Source organism: Nipponia nippon, unplaced genomic scaffold (assembly GCF_047370975.1).
Source record: "Nipponia nippon isolate SJK-2023a ecotype South Korea unplaced genomic scaffold, ASM4737097v1 scaffold_25, whole genome shotgun sequence".
NCBI classification, from domain to species: domain Eukaryota; kingdom Metazoa; phylum Chordata; class Aves; order Pelecaniformes; family Threskiornithidae; genus Nipponia; species Nipponia nippon.
In genome coordinates, this window is record NW_028262342.1 from 194,397 (window position 1) to 211,703 (window position 17,307).

At 61.1% G+C, this 17,307-nt stretch overlaps 2 protein-coding genes across 5 annotated transcripts in view; both read left to right on the top strand.

The window, feature by feature from the left end:
• KIF21B (kinesin family member 21B) overlaps positions 1–5,351 on the top strand; it is a 43,051-nt gene extending 37,700 nt beyond the window's left edge. For all 3 annotated transcript variants that reach the window (XR_015705709.1, XM_087762057.1, XM_087762058.1), the window contains one exon: positions 263–5,351. Coding sequence is in view for 2 of the 3 variants with exons in the window: in XM_087762057.1 (XP_087618183.1) it covers positions 263–317 (55 nt within the window). In the remaining variant the exon portion in view is untranslated. The remainder of the gene's footprint in view (positions 1–262) is intronic.
• A 3,983-nt stretch (positions 5,352–9,334) lies between these two features.
• On the top strand, positions 9,335–14,544 carry ELF3 (E74 like ETS transcription factor 3). 2 transcript variants are annotated; one of them, XM_087762052.1, is made up of 9 exons: positions 9,335–9,469; positions 10,283–10,451; positions 11,095–11,316; positions 11,541–11,660; positions 11,754–11,873; positions 12,070–12,159; positions 12,810–12,926; positions 13,105–13,300; positions 13,445–14,544. In XM_087762052.1, the coding sequence occupies exons 2-9, from the start codon at positions 10,289–10,291 to the stop codon at positions 13,563–13,565; spliced, it is 1,149 nt and encodes a 382-aa protein (XP_087618178.1). In that variant the 5' UTR covers positions 9,335–9,469; positions 10,283–10,288; the 3' UTR covers positions 13,566–14,544. The 2 variants fall into 2 exon arrangements, with proteins under 2 accessions (XP_087618178.1, XP_009461554.2); XM_009463279.2 differs by having other exon boundaries at positions 11,574–11,660.
• The last annotated feature ends 2,763 nt before the right edge of the window (positions 14,545–17,307 follow it).

The following is a 17,307-nucleotide window of genomic DNA, read 5'->3' on the forward strand; positions in this document are numbered from 1 at the left end:
CTGGAGGTCACCATTTCCCTTTGTCCCCAGTTGCTGCCAGTGGGGTGAGCTGGAGGCTGAGCCCCACTGGGCCTGCCTGCTCCCTAAAACAGATTGGGCAACCTCCTGCTGAGAGAAAAGAGCCTGGAAGTCTTGTGGGCTGCATGCTGCCATGGGCTGGGGGTGGGGAGTGTTTCTGCTCGCAGTGCCTCTGTGCAGCACGTCTGCGGGGCTCCCGCGGGAACCCTGGGGTCACGCCGTCCCTCTCACCTTTGTTTCTCAGCGACTTGACAGTGAAGCTCTGGAGCGGGAGGAGGTTACCTGCAGGGTCGAACTAGGAACTGCAAAAACTGGAAGACGTGACAGGAGGGTGAAGGTCGGGGTACCTCTCCCTTGCTATCAAGACCCTGTCATCTACAGGAGCTTAGCCCAGGGACAGGGATTTCTTTGTGCCTGACCCAACAGGGTAGACGATGTCCCATCTGGTACTTTGAGCACTGCCAGCTCCTGTGAGGAGGCAGCTCCGTGGGGCACTGTCGGCTCCATCTTCCCTCCTGCTGAGGTTTCGTGATGGTTTTCCAGTGACCAGGAAATGTTTCGTCTCTCTTCTCACCCACCCTGCTGCAACACCTGCCAGGACTTCTGGGGGTCAGAGTTCCTTGGCTCCTTCTCGGAGACACCCAATTCCCTCCTGCCACTGTGGGCTCGTGTGGCCTCCACCGTGATATGCTGCTTCTGTCCCTTTTGGCTCCGGGGCCGGTTCCTGCAGGAGTCTTTCTCCACTCCACGGCCATGAGGACATTTGGTGTTTGCTGGCCAGGACCACAGCATAGAGGGGCTGCTTCTTTGGAGACGTTACTTGTGGGACAGCCTCTCTGCTGTGGGGGGTCTGCAGAAGGATTTCTAGGTAGTCCCATCATTCCCCATCCTCCGTCTACCCGTCCCCAGCAGTTGGAGGTGTGCACCTCTGAGCTCCTTTGCCACATCCCAAACGTGGAGGCATGGCAAGCCTGGGAAGATCTCCGTCGGGCAACTTCCAGAGAAACCCTCTGCAGTTCCCTTCGATGTTCTCCAAACCCCCGTCGTAAATTCAGCTGACGCACTGCTCTTGGGCTCTTCCCCATGTGCCCGCCCTACTCTGCACTAGGGAAGGGCTGCTTAGCCCTGCTCTTGACACCCTGGCCCTCAGCAGGGGTTTTGTGGTGAGTTCCTGCAGTGTGTTAACCCCCTTGAGATGGAGAAGTGAAACAAGAACGGAGGTTACAGGGCAAAGAAGCCAAGGCTGGATTTTTCTCTCCCACCCCTGTGGCCCATCTTGGTTTGCCATCACTGGGAGCTGGAAGCTGTAACTCCTTCCCCCAAGCTCTGCTCTCAGCCTTCTACCAGGGAGGGGGCTAGCTCAGGGCTGGCCCCTTGGGAGCCGGAGGGGGCCCAGCGAGGCACGGAGCAGCCGAAGTTCGGGCCAGGATGGAGTAGGCTGTGCCGGGTGTGGGGTGAGGAAGGGGTTGCACACACTGGTCTCGCACAAGTCCCCTGCTTCACCCCACGCTTGAAGGACAATCCTGCAGTGGATGATCTTGCACAATCCAACCTCCATGAAAGGCTGGGGGCTCCGTCCAGGAGTGCGTCCCCAAGGACACAGCTTCTCCAGGCTTTTCTCCTCCCTCTCCTGTGCAAGGGGCTGGCAAGGCCCTAGTCTCACACTGGAGCTTTCCTCCATCTCTCCCATGGCTCGTTGGACCATCCCCTGCTCTGTCCTGCCCTGGCCCAGGCAGGGCTTGTTGCGGGATGGCTGAGGAGACCCCAGGAGTGATGCTCTTGTCTCACGTGCTCTCACTTCCCCTCTGTCACAGAAGAAGCAGCGTTTGAACTCAAATTTAAGGCCTTCTCCACGTGATCCCACCAGCACTGAACTGGGATCTCAGAGGCCAGGGGCTCCAGGACCTGCCCTGTAAAGCACAGACTGTTTTCCCTCTGCTTTGTCCAACCATGGTGACTCATGGCCAGGCCCCAGGTCATTTGCCACCAGCCCTTGTTAAAACCGTTCCAGGTGGAGCATGGGAATTCCCCTGCATCTTGAAAGGCAGGAGCATCTCTATTGATTTGATAGGGTTTTTTTGCCTTTTGAGGGGAGAAAAGCCATCCTGCTGCCTTGCCTTGGTGGATGGTGTGATGGCCTCTGTGGGTGTGACCCTGCCCAGGACCGTGACCGGGCCCTCATGATCGTGGCGGAGCCCTGCACAGCCCGGGACCAGCAGCTGCATCGAGGCGAGGAGCCCTCCTGCCGTGGCTGGTGGAGAAGCGGTGCCAGCGCCGGCAGCTCTGGGCCGTGCACCCTGCGGGACTGGAGGAGGCAAACAAAAACGCACGGGGCACCACGGCCGCCAGAGTAACGCACAGATGTGGGGGGCTGGTGGAGCTGTTCCCCTCCAAGCCTGTCTTGGAGAGGGTTTCCCTGCTCATTCCTTAGCCAGTTCAACCTTTGCTTGGCTGGGGGACGGTGGGTGGGTGGGTGTGACTGTAGCCAGCTGTACCATGTGCATTGGTGTCTGCGCCGAGATCTGCCAGTGCCTGGCCTGAAACCTCTCGCTGCTCCCTGCTGGAGTTGGTAAAGGGACCTGCTCCTGGGGGGCCTGGGGTCAGACCTGCCTTGCCTTTCACCGCCAGCTTCCTCCTGTGTGTAGGCTGCAAGTGTCTGCTTAATTTCCCAGGGCTGAGTGGCCAATCCTGGATGATGCTGAGCATCCACCTCGCTGCTATGTCCAGCCGCACGTAGGAGGGAGCTGGGTACTGCGGCACAGCAGCAAGCGTCCGGAGAGGGGGGGTGTTTTTGAAGCGAGGGGTGACTGTGATCCCATAGCTCTGTGTGTGTGTGTGTGTGTACGTCTTAGTATCTGTGTGGGTTGGTGTTTCCCATGCAGGAGAGTGTTTCTTGGGCGTTGATCTGGTTTAGCTACCTCACGGTGCAAGCTGGGTGCTGTCATTGGGTTTCATTTTGGGGATAAGGGAGTTTGTGGTTTTAGTTTTTTCTTCTCTTAAGTATTGTTATTGTTATGGTTTTGACACTTGAATTCGTCCTGGGGACACGTGGCCTCACCCCCACCCCGCTGCATGTCTGAGCCGCCCCTCGTGTCCCCCTCCCTGCCTCCTCCCGGCAGCGCGGCAGCACCCGCGTCCTGCTGTCCCCTGTGCTCCCAGTGCTCGCCTTCGCGGTGGCATCCCCCAGCTGCGTCGCAACACTGAGATTTTGCTCCCGTTGCTGGTGGGATGCCTGGACCGAGGCTCAGCATTGCTGCTGTTAGTTACTGGGTTGATTTGCAGCCTGGAAGTGGTCCCTCTTGTCCCTGAGAAGGATGGAAAGGGACCTCTGACAGGCTCAGCTCAGCCTGTATTCCTGCCTCTGCTCTCACAGATATTCGCTGTGGATGCAATGAAGCCCTTCTTGTCTGGGAAAATGTCCATGCAAAGCACATGGCTGGAACAGGCTGGTCCTAGTCCCCATTTTCCAGAGCCTGCTGTAATTTGGTGGCAGCCTGGAGCAGCAGGGAACTGGTGCTGCAGAAGCCTCTGTCTGGGGGGTGGGGGGGGGGTTGTCTGTGAGAGAAGCTGATTCTTGTGTGTGATGTTTGATTTTTTCACCCCCAAAACATAGTTGAATCTCGATCCTGTCCCAGGCACTGAACGTAAACCAGGGTAACCCTGGAGACCCCAGCCTACCCCCTGCTCAGGGCTGGGGAGCCGACCCAGGGCCATGCCCCGCTCCCCTGGCCCAGTGGGGTTCGGGAAGGGGCTCGCAGCTCTGAGCTGCACTGTCAGTTCAGGGGGGCAGGTTCCCCCAAACACTAAAGCACAAGGTCCCAAGATGCAGGTGGTCTAGCAAGGGTGGCCCCTTGGACTCTGGTCCTTCAGAGCTCAGACTGGGGCCGTGGGCTTGGACAGCCAAGGTGGAGGTGGGGCTCGGGGTGACGGTGAGGGCTGTTGGCCTGCCGGAGGAAGCAGGGGGGCTGTTTCATCCTTTTGCACTGTGCTGGGTGCTCCCCTGGGGCTCAGGACTTGCCCTGCTGCGTAGCTTAAGTCCCTTCTTGTGGTCTCTGAGCCCCTCTGCCTGTCCCTCCATTGCAGGGACACTTTGGAGCTGCCTTCGCACCGTGCACCTCATTTTGCTTCACCCATGGGTGCCTTGGTTTGTGCCAAGGGTGTGATGATACCTGCAGTCCAGGGAGGACCTTCCCTTCCTCAAATAGCTGGGTGATGCTGTTGTCCCCGGGCCCTGACTCCGGCTCTGTAGATCTCCTCCCTCCAGCACACAGGGGCCAGCTCCAGCCTCGGCTGCGGGTGTAATGCGGGCCCAGAGCTGAGCTTTGCACACGAGGGGTGGAGATGACTCTGGAGCCCAAAAGCACTGGGCCCCCAAACCACTGTGAGCTCCCCCAGGGAGCCTGGGTGCTGCCCCCTCCCTGGCACCCACAGCTCTTTAAGGCACAAAAGGACAGGCTGGCGGTGCGTCTCCCAGCCTGGCCAGCTGCGAGGAGCTGGAGAACCAGGGTTCCGTCCCCCCAGGTACATTGTTCCTCCCCAGCACCTCCCAGCACAGCTGCTCTGGGGTCCCGGCTGCTGCCTCCCGCCTTGGTGCTGCAGAACCAGTGCCTGCTCCCCGGGGTGCTCTCCCAGTGGCCCTATCCCAGTCCTTCCCCTGTCCCATGCTGGACGGGGTCCAGGTACGATCCCTGCAGAGCACAGGGCTCCCGCTTGCTTTTCAGCAGGCTCACTGGAGCTTTGCTCTGTCCTGCAGGCTGCACACCCTCCCTGAGCCCCCTTCGCCCTCCTGGGGAGGGAAGGGGAGCCCTGGCCCCTCCGCCTGCGCATGGTGCTCCAGCTGTAACTGGGAGGGAGCCCAGCACAGCCCCGACCCCCCAGGCCCTGTCCTGGCCTCCTGGGCCTCACCCCCAAAAAAGCACAGCCCTGCGCCTGCCTCCTGCCCCCAGGGGCTTCTCCCCTGGTCCGTAACAGCTCTGCCCCGGTACCTGCCAGCCGTTCTGCATCCCCCACGTCCTGGGCCCACCCAGTACCCCCCGCTCCGGCCCTGCTGCGGGGCTCGGGCAGCTGCAGCGTCGCGTCGCCTGCTCCGTCACTCCTTCCCGCTGCGCAAGTATCACAAATAGCAGGTGCCTTTTCTTGCTCCGAGCTGTTTTCTAGAGACCAGCTCTTGTGAAGGCTTTTTTTTTTTTTTTTTTTTTTCTGCTGGGTCGTGCAGCCCAGCCCAGTGGTCTGGGTTTGTCAGAGGACAAGGCGTGTACATATATTTTATACCTCGATGTGTTCTTGTAAATAGTGTAAGTTATTTTGGTCTCATGATGTACATGTTTTTTCAATGGTTGTGTTTGTTCCTTGCCTTTTTGTCTTCACAAATAAAATGTACCGAAATGAAGCGATGGGGTAGAGGTGCCTTTGAAGAGGGGAAGAGCCCGGCCGGGAACCGCCCGTCCCATCCCCGTGCACCTGGCAAAGGGGCTGGGGGCAATGCTGGGAGAACTGGTGCTGCCATGGCCCTCCAGGCCCTGCCGTGCGCTGAGAGAGGGCGACCTGCGTCCCTGCGGGCACCGGGTCCCCGGCAGACGGGGCAGGGGTGATTGCGCTGGGGGAGGAGGCACAGACCCAGCCGGGCCGGCTCTGCCCCGTTCTCCTGGCGAGGAGGAGGAGGGGAGGAAGGGGTCCAAGCCCGCAGCCCCCCCCCCCCAGCGTGGCAGCCGGCCCCCACGGGAGTCAGAGCATCCCCAGCCCCGCAGCATCGCATCACCCCCCGAGGGTCCCCGGGCCGGCAGGGCCCTGGGGCTGCGGGAAGGTGCTGGGGGCAGGGGCTACCCGCGCCCCTGGCCGGTCGCCCCTCCGGGCAGCAGCCCGGCCGGCCGAGGGGAGCGGTGGCCTTGGGGACAGCCGGCAGGTGGCAGCGCCGGCCGCGGGACCGCCGTGCCCGGGGCTTGGCAGAGCCGGGGCCGCCGGGGAGGGTGCTGGGGGGAGGATGCTAGGGGGGGGAGGGATACTGGGGGGGGGATGCTGGGGGGGGGGGGGGATGCGGAGGGGGGGATGCGGGGGGGGATGCTGGGGGAGACCCCGGTGCCAGCGGGTGGTGCCCGCCGAGCGCCCAGAGGTGACCGGTGCTGGCACCGGCCTGTGCCCGGGCGCTGCGGGGCGCGGAGGGGGGCAGCGAGCTGTACCCCAGCTCCGCAGGGCAGGGCCTCAGCCCCAGCAACCTTCACTTTCTCTTTCCCAGCCAGCTAGCACTGGTTAAACTGGTCGGACGGAGCAGCTAAGCAGGGAGCTGCCAGCCACGGGCTGCGCCCGCACCAACTACCCCGGATGCGGTTCCTCCTGGCGCGCACCCCGCTCCCCGCGTGGGGCACCCCACACCCTGCCGCCGCCGCAGGGTGAGAGCTGGGGGCCCCCGGCCCTGGGCTCACAACGCACCTTGCAGTGCTCGTCCTGAGAGCGGTGCCAGTCCGGCCCTAACAGTGTCTCTGGAGGCCTGGCGGTGCCCAGAGCCATACCAGTCCCCAGCGCCCTGTCCTGCATCACCCTCAGCCTGTGTGGTGGCTTAGCTTGGTGTGAGCCTCCGTACCCACAGCCACACCACAGCGCTGCCAGGGCCAACGGGACCTGTGGGGTGACGAATGTGGGGGTATCATGGGCCCAACTCCTGGCAGGGCAGGTGACATCAGTAGCATCTCCCTCCCACCTGGTGTCCCAGCCACTCACTGCACCACAAGCACCTTGTCTTGCTGGCCCTCATGTCACCAACTCACCCCAAATTCATGACCGCCTCTTTCTCGCTGCAGCAAGATGCCAAGCCTGGGCTGGCAGCACCCTGTGCCATGCTCCCCACATGCCTGAAGGTGCCCTGGGAGCTCGGACCAGCAGCAAGGGGACAGCAGGGACACATCCCTGGGAACCACTGGCTCTGGCGATGAGATTGTGGCAGCCCTCTGCCACCCATCCCCAGGCCCAAGAAGGGGTTGCCCTGAGCCCATCAGTGCTGCGGCTGCTCCTTGGCAGTGGAGGGTCCCATGGGCACCATCCAGCAGCTTGCCGCTGCCCTGTGGCTCTAGGGAGGGCATGGAGACACCCCAGAAGAGGCTTATGCTCTCCCATGCTCCCGGCACAGTGTCTCAGCATCTCCAGGGAGTGTCCCCCACTGTGATCTTCTCCCCACAGCCCATTATAGGGCCTGGGTTGTGGCACATCGGTCGGGCAGATGGGCAGGAAGGCCATTTCTCCAGGTCAGCAAAGCAGGAGTGTTGGGGAGGATCGCTCGGGTCCGCCGGCCTCCTGGCTCCCAAACACAAGGGGAAGGAAGGGGGCAAGCTGGGCCCCAGGCGGACCCAGAGGGTTCCTGGCATGTCAGGCACAAGTAGGGGGATGGGGGGTGTCACCCACTGAGGGCACCTCTCCCATCGGTGGCATAGCCCAGGTGCATGGACTGACCGCAGCACTTCCCCGGGGTCTGCTGTGGGTCTGCAGGGAAGGGAGACCTGGGAAAGGGGATGCTCAACGTGATCCATGCCAGAGCGCCCCATCAGGTACCCGATCAGATCCCCCAGGGTGGGAGAGAGCCATGGGTGGGCTGGGCAGGGCTGGGGCAGGAGACTCCTAAACACTGCATGCCCTCCCCATCATCCCACGGGCTGTGGCCCAGCGCAGAGCTGTCATGTCCCACTGCTCCAGAGATACCTGCATTTCAGCAGTGGGTGGAAAAGGCTTCCCCAGGGGCAGGTTTCTAACCACAAGCACTGGAAGCCCAGCTGGGCAGGCAGGTCCCCGGGCACAGTGGAGCCCTGGGCTCAGCTCTCAGCTGAATGCAGGCTTAAGGCTCTGTGTTCGCCCAGCACCGGTGTTTTCCACTGTGTTCTTGGCTTGCCCCGTGGCAGCAACGGCAGGGGCTGCTCCCAGGCGTGGGGACATCGCTGTGGGATGCTGTGCTCAGGAAACAAAGGGGCCTGGCAGCACCCAGCACTCGTGACTGTGCCGCAGAGGAATGAAGCTGGAGCAGGTGATCAGCTACCATGACCTGGTGCCTCCTGGCTGGCACGCTGGCCCTGCCTGCCCTGGGGCCACAGCACAGCATGGCAGGCCAGGGTGACGTGACAAGGGGGATGGGGCACACAGCTGCCCTGCCCTTGCTGGCCCCTGGGCCGAGGCAAAGCATCCATGTTTGGGACGGTCTGTCACCACCTTGTCACATGAGATGGTTGGCTGCCAGGCACCGGTTTGAAGTGACAAGGACCTAGCGGTGGCTGTGGGATGCCAGGGTCTGCCCTGCTCACACAGTGCCCTGGGTTTGCACCAGCCCATGTGTGGCATGGATGTGGCTGGCTCAGCAAAGTACTAGCACCAGGCAAATGGGTGCCAAGTTGTTTGCTTGGACTGGGGCTCCTCTGCCAGCACAGGGCTAAAACCAGCATGAACATATCCAGACAGGGTCCCAAGTGCCCCTGCCCGAGAGCCAGAGGGGCAAGAACCACCAGAAGGTAATCCAGCAAATGCAACCCACAACCCTGCCTTGCCCCTTGGCATGTGTCCTGGTGAGCGTACGTGCGTGCCCGTGCCAGGCACTTGTGAAATGGCAGGGACAGGGTCGTCACAGCTCTGCAGCCTGTCCCAGACCTCCCCCAGGCAAAAACTGACCCATCCTAACAGAGAGAGCAGCAATACTCAGGCACCTGCCTGGCCTCTGCTCCATCCCCACACAGACCACCCATCCCACCTCCGCTCCCAGCGCCTGCCCGGCTTGGTCACTGGGTCCTTCCTCCCACTCTGCGAGAAGCTGTGCCTGTGCCAGACTGGGGAGAGAGCGAGCCTGTGCTCCAAACCCAGCCAAGGCACCCATGCAAGCACCCGCTCGGTCCAAGGGCTGGGCTGCCCTCCGGAGCAGGGGGATGCCACAGGGCGGGGTGGGCACCCAGGGCAGCGTTCCCAGCCCCTTTGCCAGGGGCAGAGCCCCAGGGAGGGATGCGCAGCCCCCGGGGTCCGCTCCGGCCCTGCTGGGTGTGTTTGCTTGGCAGCAGGAGGTGAGTGAACCTGCTGCTGCGAGCAAACAAACACGAGCCAGGTAAATGGCAGTGAAGAAAACACCCCGCGAAGCCGGTGTGGGTGAAACTCCGGGCACCAGCAGGGCAAGGGCTCTGACAATGATTAAACTGGCCAACCCAGATTTCCCGGCAAGGCAGCGCTGGGCTGGGACCCGGTGGTTCATATTATGCAAATCACCTGGATCTGGGAGCATGAACGTTTCAGGCTGGAATTCCCCTCGGGCTGCCAGATCGCGTTACGCCGTCCCTGCTATAAAAGAGGAGACGCAGGCAGGGCTTGCCCATCGGCACCAGCCTCCCCAGGCCCATGAGCAGTGGCTAGCGGCCGGGCAGGGCACCCTCCATCTCCCCTCACTGCTCTCTGGATTAGCTGCCGCTCCTGGCTCCTGGGATTGCCATCGCAGAAGGTACCAAAGTTTTTCATCCGGGGCCTGTTGATGTCCCCCAGCTCGGGACGGCCGCTTTGCTCCCCTCCCTGTGCATCTTCGCTCTCGCCGGGGGATTGCGCTTGGTCTTTTTTCGCTGCACGCCTGTTCTCCCACCACAGCTGCCAACCCTTTCAAGGGGCCAGCAAGACAGCGGTCTGGCGGGGACCCCCTCCGGCCCCCGGGTTTTGTCAAGCGAACAGCAAGATTTGGCTCTTCCACAAGGGCCAGGCAGGGGCTTGGTTCCCTCCTGGCTGCAGTTACCGGGATGTGCTTCTTGCGACTGGTTGAGAGGACGAGCTGCCGGCACTGGAGACCTTGCAGCAGGCAGTGGGGCAGCGGGCTGTGGCAGCCCGAGCACTGCTGTGCTGTGGGGCTGGGGGAGCGCTCGGCGGCTGAGTGCCCTGCAACGCCTGTCCCCACGGAGGGGCTGGGCAACACCATTCTCTGCCAGTCACCTGCTTGCTGTCCCTTTGCGCTGGCTGCCAGTGGGGCTGGTGAGGCCAGGCTGCTGGGGACGGGGCTCTACTGCAGGCACGGTGACGCCATGTCCCCGGTTTGCTCCGGCTCAGCCTCCCTCACTCCCGGCCCCCGGGGCGGTGGTGAGTCAGGCCCCAGCCCCAGCCGGCGGGTGCTGGGCGGGTGTTTCTGCAGAAGTGACCCGAGAGGTGACGATGGGTGGAGAGAGGGGGAGCCCGGCCTCACCCAGTCTGGTCCCAGGGGTGCTGCGGCTGCTGCGGGCTCGGGTCCCCCTGCCTCCACGGGGTCGTGGCTCACTGTCATCTCTCGGCACAGAGCTTGATGGCGGGATCTTGCGAGATCAGCAACATCTTCTCTAACTACATCAGTGCCATGTACCAGCCAGACGAGGTGCAGCCAACCTTGGACATGCTGGGACACCTTGGGGATGACAGCACCCTGGGGCTGAGCCTTCCCACCAGCCAGCCCCCGGCACAGAGCACAGGTAGGACTGGGGAGCAGTGGTGGCTGCACAGGGGAGCCAGCACGCAAGGCAGCAGCGAGGCAATGCAGCTGGCTTGGAAGAGCATTGCAAGGTCCTTGAACCACTGAGGCAGGTCAACAGCTTCCATCATGCCTCAGTTTCCCCAGGGGTGTGTTGGCTAAAAGGTTGCTGTAGGAGACCCTGGGTGGCACAAGATGCGGCTGCTTGGAGCACATCACATACATAGGGGGAACGAGGGAATTGTTGCCCTCCTCCCCAGCACATCCCAGGGGACGGGCTGCCAGGGATCACCAGGAGAGCAGTTTGGAAGTACAGTCCTGGTGATGGGGGTCCCACTGCACCAGTGGAACCATCATGGGGGGAGGCACAGGGAACACACCAGCAGGGCAGGGCAGATACCAGCATAGACGGGACAAATGGCACCGAAACCAGCTGTGGAGGGAGCATCAGATCATTGGTGTCCCCCAGGACAGGAGCAGGACAGGGCGAGGTCACCCTGGAGCAGGCACTAAGCGCCTGTTAGTCCCATAACCCTCCAAGCACAGGGCCCGCTGTGCCCCGCATGATCACCACGGGACCGGACCCGGTGCCCAGCTGCAGCACGGACGCCCTGCCCCTGAGCCCCGCTCTCCGTCCCTTGCAGACAAGCCGGAGTGGTTCAGCGAGCTCCCTTACTTCTGGACGAAAGTGCAGGTGCTGGAGTGGATCAGCTACCACGTAGAGAAGAACAAGTACGACGCCAGCTCCATCGACTTCTCCTGCTGCAACATGGATGGGCACGCGCTCTGCCACTGCACCAGGGACCAGATGCGCCTCATCTTTGGGCCCCTGGGGGACGAGCTCTATGACCGCCTGCACGAGATCAGTGAGTGTCCCAATGTCCCCTTCATCCCCAGGCCTGGCAGCTTGCAGCATGAGGCTGAGACCCCCGCACCAGCCCAGGACCCCCTGCACCCCGGGCACTGCAGAGGGTGCCTGGGGGAGGTTGCACGGGGGAGGCTGTGCAGGGGGAGGTGGGGGCACAGACCAGAGTCCAGGCAGGGCTGGGCTCAGCTCCCAACATGCACCATTCCCCTCCACACCGAACAGGCATCGCTAATCCCAGTCCCCCCACCCCTGTAGCCTCCGACGAGCTGAACTGGATCATTGACTTGCTGGAAAAAGAGGATGCGACTTCCCAAGAGACCTTCCTGAACTCCAGCCACCTGGGTAAGAGAGGGGCCCCAGCCAAGCCTTTTCCCCAGGGACCACGTGCTGATGCAGGCAGGTCTAACCCTTTCTTCCCTTCTCTGCCCCTTCCAGAGCTGGGAAATCCCTGTGCCAAGGACTCCCTGGAGGACATGAGGCCCACAAACCCTTTCCTATCCACAGACTTCACCTGCTTGCCTGGTGCCATGTCCCCAGGCAGCTCCGATGTCTCAGGTCAGTGTTTTGCCCAGCGAAAATCTCCCTTCACTTGTGCTAATCTGGGAGATCAGTGGGGAGCTGCCCCACCACCAAGGGCGGGTTTGGGTCTTGCACCAGGCTGTCTGCAGGGGCCTGGGGTGGGGGAAGCCAGGTGGAAGCATCTCCAGATGCCAGCAGTTGACGGTCTGAGCCCTGTCTCTTTGCCTCTCAGGGCCTGTGATGTCCCACAGCCCCAACTCCCAGGACTCCGGTGGAAGTGACCTTGACCTCGACCCCGCGGATGCAAAGCTCTTCCCTGACGGTGAGTTGTTTGCTTCCCGCCAGGAGCTGGGAGAGGAGGGCTTGCTCCCGGGCACTTCCAGCAGCTGCAGAGCACATCCCATCAGGCAATGATTTAGGGACAACACCTGAACATCCATCTTCACACTGGGAAGGAGGGAGTGGGCTGGTTTTCTATGAGCCCTGGGTCTGTTTCTCTCCATTGAGCATGGTGATGTGCAGGCTCTGGGGCAGAGCTGGGACAGCCAGGGCAGCAGTGAGCTTGGTGGCAAGGGGTAGGTGGTGGCAGCTGGGTAAAGGCTGCAGCGAGAGATCCTGGGCACTGAAAGCTGTGTTCAGTGTTGATCCCAGCTGGTGATGATACTGGGAATACCTGGGATGCAAGGAAGCAGCAAGGTTTGGGGAGCAAACAGCATGCTGCCCTACGCGTGGTGGCACGGGTGCGGGTGGGACGAGGCCGGAGGGAATGGGGAGACCTTGCTCTCAGGGGGATCGTTCCCTAGTACCTGGGCCTGAAAAGAGGGTGCAGCCCCTGATCTCTCCCCCCCCACCCCCAACCAGCTCTCCCCTGTGCTTCTGCTCCTGAGGAGGACATCTCTGTGCCCAGGGAGGGGGGAGCTGCAACCCAGCCGGCTCTGCAGAGCGTAATGTGTCCCTTGTCTGTATGCACAGGTGGCTTTGCAGGGAGCAAGAAAGGGGACAGCAAACACGGCAAGCGGAAACGGGGACGGCCCCGAAAACTCAGCAAGGAGAGCAGAGACTGCCTGGAGAGCCGGAAGAGCAAGCACTGTACGTGGACCCTCCAGCCCGGGAGCTCGGACTGCCTCCCCCAGCTCGGCTCCATGGGGGGGAGACGGGAGGAAGGGCCATGTCCGCTGGCCATGCCCCTTGGCAGGGGGGTTTAGGGAGATCCGAAGCGCAGGGACCCGCAGGATCTTGTCCTCTACAGCTTGCTCTCCTCTTCCAGCCCCAAGAGGTACCCACCTGTGGGAGTTCATCCGGGACATCCTGATCCACCCCGAGCTGAACGAGGGGCTGATGAAGTGGGAGGACCGGCGGGAGGGCGTCTTCAAGTTCCTGCGCTCAGAAGCGGTGGCTCAGCTCTGGGGCCAGAAGAAGAAAAACAACAGCATGACCTACGAGAAGCTGAGCAGAGCCATGCGGTGAGTGCCCTCCCCTGTCCCTGGGGGGGATCGGCCCTACAGGGCTGGGTCAGACCCACCAGGGCTCAGCCTTGATCCCCCACTGCAGCTCCCCAGCACACGGGGCTGCTTCCAGAGCCCTGATTCCACCTCCATCTCCTCCAGATATTACTACAAACGAGAAATCCTGGAGAGAGTCGATGGGCGACGGCTGGTGTATAAGTTTGGGAAGAACTCCAGCGGCTGGAAGGAGGAGGAGGTGCTCAACAGGAACAAGGAGCTGTAGGAGTCCTGGATGAGCCGGGGTCTGACAAGCCCCTCAGGGCCAGCCCCGAGCTGGGCTCCTTGGCAGGAAACTTTGCCTGCAGCCGCATCTGGAAGCTGCTGCCTGTGCAGCATGTGAAAGTCCGACCTTTGCATGGGCACGCCTGTGCGTGCTGGTGACTGCTGGCACTGAGGTGTTTAAAGCTAATATTTTGGCTCCAGTAGGTTATTGTAAACCGTTATTTCCCTCGCTGGATTTGTAGCTCCAACTGGAGTCACAGCGACTTTGGCTGTTTCAAAGCCTGGACAAACGTAAAGGGGAAGAGAAGTTTGAGTGGCAGCTGGCACCGCAGTGAGCCCAGCAGGTCTCCTGCTGTCACCCACCTCCTGCCCGGGCAGAGGGGCAGCACCGCTGTCTCACCTGGGATCCGACAGACCTTGTCCCAGCTATGGGGTCCTCCCTCATCCCTGCTCCCGCCGTGCTGAAGGTGCCCACCACCCTGTTTGCTCCGCGTGGGATGGGTGAGACCCCCCTGTGCAGCAGCTTCTCAGTGTGGCACCTGCTGAGAGAAGATGGGAGCATTGTGGAGCTTCACCTGGCCCTGGAGAGCCTTCAGAGGGGAGAGGACTTGGGACAGCAGGGCCACTCTGCATTTCCAGCCTGGCTGCCTGTATCTAGAAACAGGCCTTTTCCCCAAAAGTAGCTTCTAATTTATGTAAGACCAAAAAAAAAAAAAAAAAGCACAGAATGAATGTACAGATATATTTTTTCATGAGTAAGATGTTCCCGTGTGAGAGTGTGCATTGTAGGGCACGCACGTGTCTCGTGGCAAGTGGTGATGCTCAGCTGGACTGAAGCAATGTCACGGGGGCACAGACTGGCTCTGTGTCAGCCACAGGAGGGGGACACAGGCCCAGCTGGGCACCCAGCAGGTGCATGTGGTTTCCTCCTTTTTAAATGGGAACATAAGACGAATAAATTGTTTGGTTGGGTTTTTTTGTACCTCCCTGTCATTTTGCTTGTTTTTCTTAAAGACATGGTGGCGACCAGACTCATGTTACCTGGGATGTGCCATTGCATCAACCCCATCTGCCACCACCCCTCCTGCCTGCTGTGGCCTGGACTTGCCTGGTCATCCTGGCACAGGGTCACAGGGTCTTCCTTAGGGTGAGGTGGGCTGCTTGTCCCTAGGCTGGTGGGAGTGAGATCTGGAGGCCTTGACTCAAAGCCAGCCATGCAGGGGCATCTTACACCCACTCCCAAACCTTGGCCCTTCTGAGGACCCTCCAGAAATTCAGCCCTGGCACTCACCTTTGCAGGAGGACTTTCCCGGAGCACTGGCTCCAAACCAGAGTTTGCCAGTCGCAGGCTGCTGGGAAGCAAATTCCTGGGTGGTCTGGTGCGGGGGGTCTCTCTCAGCTCCCTCTGCATTAAGGTCCCCAGCCTGGCTGGGGGTCACAGGCTGCGGGAGGACCTCCAGCCCCTCTCTGGCCAGCGCTCTCTTCTAAGACATGAAGGGACATCAAGAAGAAGCACAAACACTGTATTATGTTTAAGGCTTGCTCATCTTCCAGTCTGGCTATTTGGGAGCCTCTCCTAGGACCTGAGTGCCTCTCAAGGACCACATGTTCAGGAGGAGACCACCAAGGCCTGGCAGCATGGACAGCCCAAACACATCATCTGTCCCTTCTTGCTCAATGGCAACACCAGCCTTCCCCAGCTAGCCCAGCCATGAGGAGGCAGAGAGGGTGCCCCACAGGTGCTGGGAGGATCTCTCTGACCCACAGGATACGTCTGTGGGGCAGCAAGAAGGAATTCATGGGGTTGGAGGCCAAGAAGACTCTCAGATATGTCTCTACCACAAGTTTGGCAAACAGTGGTCCATGCATCGTTCCCGGTTGGTGTGCGTTGCCTGCATTTCATGACAAGTCTTTCTGAATACTGCTGGGCACCAGAGGGTCTTGTTGCCATGAGCTCTTGCTGGTGTACAAGACCCTGCTGAATGTGGGCATGCAGGGGCTAACACTGCTTAGCTCCTGTTCACCCTCAAGGGGAAAGGCCCTGGGACCCCTCCTCTGAGCTTGGAGCTTGGCTAGGTCTGGGACGTCCAGGCAAAAGCAATGCCACATCCTTCTGAAAGGTTTCAGCCAGTGCTTGGAGTGACTAAGGAGGGGAGCCAGCCCACCAGTGGCAGGGTGAGGGGAGGTTTTGGGATGCTCCTAGGCAGTAAGGGTGCCTTGCAAAGCCTGAGATGCCTTTTTGGCAGGAGGACCCAGCCATTCGTTGTTCCCTGACTGCCCTTCATTACTGCTGGAGACATGGTACAGTTAAAAATCACCCATCCCGCCCTTGCAAGAGTGCGACCCGATGCAAAAGAGAAAGAAATAAGTCCTTCAAAGCAAGGTCTCACATGGACCATCTGTGCTGTCTCCCCTGGGGTCTCCTGGCTGCAGCAGCTGAAATGGCTCCCAGTCTGCCCAGCCTCACTTCAAGTGAGGCCGGTGGCTGAGAGCATCCCCACTGCCGAGCCACTGTGCTGCCTGGGGAAGCCCAGGCCCCTGCTTCACCAGGACATGGATAACGAGATGGGTCCAAGGGCTGGGGAAACCACAGGCCCTGCTGCAAGTCTCCTGTTTCACTTCCAAACTCCTGGTGACCATGGCCCTTGGTGCCCTCCTTCTCTGCTGGCAGCCCCCAGGTTGTGGGCTCAGTGACAGCTGAAGGACCTCCTGGAGATGCTGCAGTGGCATCAAAGGCATGACCCATCTTCTTTTCCAGGGGCAGGAGGTGCCCATGGGCCAGATCCAACCTCTTTTGGGTGGGTTCAACTGCTGTTTACATGAGGAGTTGCCTTGCTGGTCCAGCTGGGATGTCTGGTCGCCTGTGGCCATGCAATGACATGCCATGCCCACCCTTGCAGTTTGGCAAGACATAAGAGGGGGTCTGCAGTCATGCAAAATCCCAGGGATGACAAAATCATATGGAAGACCTCCATCCCTCACCTTCTAGTGTGCTGGACTGACGTCGTACTGCTCCCAGATCCACACACTGAGATAAGGCCATCAGGGTTGCCCTGTGGTGCCAGAAGAGGTTCCAGTCCCTGGGTGTGAACCAGGAGCCAGTCCATGGTCTGGGCTGCAGCCAGACCTCTGTCACGTTCCTTGCGTAACCTTCCCCAGGGAACAGGTTTTCCCGGCTGGTGTCTGCTGGCTCCAGCAAGCGGAGGGTGCTCCAGGCCCATCCCTGACCTCCTGGAGGTGCCACAAGGAGCAGGCTGGATGGGGTGGCAGGAGGGACAATGCCGAGATGCTCGGGCTGCCCACACAAGCAGCATACGTGGGAGGGGGCCAGGATGGTGCTTGGTGGCAATCAGCATGTCCAGGGAGGGGACACAGCGAGCAGGGCAAGCCCAGCACCAGGCCAGGTCTCGCAGAAGCCGTCTGTGCTCCTGGCTGCTGTCCCTCCGAGTCTGGGGTTGTGGGCGAGGTGTTTATTCTCCGTCAATAGATAACCCTGGCAGGTTGGCAGGGAGAGGGGAGTACTTTGTCACGCAGCCTGTTGGCCTGCCAAGCGCACCTTGTTTGCTCAAGCAGTTTCATTTCTTTCCCGCTGCGGTTTGTGTTACCTAACTGGCCTGGGACAATGTTTAACCAGATCCCGCAGCAGCGGGGAGCCTGCCTGCCTCGCCTCCCGTGCCCCCGCTGTCCCCACCACCCACCACCGCTACCCCACTGCCATCACCAAGCGGAGGGGCACGCCGGCC

What these genes read in the sequence shown, in the direction of transcription:
- ELF3 (XM_087762052.1), top strand. Translation starts at nt 10,289, where the DNA reads ATGGCGGGATCTTGCGAGATCAGCAACATCTTCTCTAACTACATCAGT. An exon ending in CCTGAACTCCAGCCACCTGG is followed by an intron (nt 11,661 to 11,753) that starts GTAAGAGAGGGG and finishes TGCCCCTTCCAG; the next exon opens with AGCTGGGAAATCCCTGTGCC. An exon ending in GAGCCGGAAGAGCAAGCACT is followed by an intron (nt 12,927 to 13,104) that starts GTACGTGGACCC and finishes CTCCTCTTCCAG; the next exon opens with CCCCAAGAGGTACCCACCTG.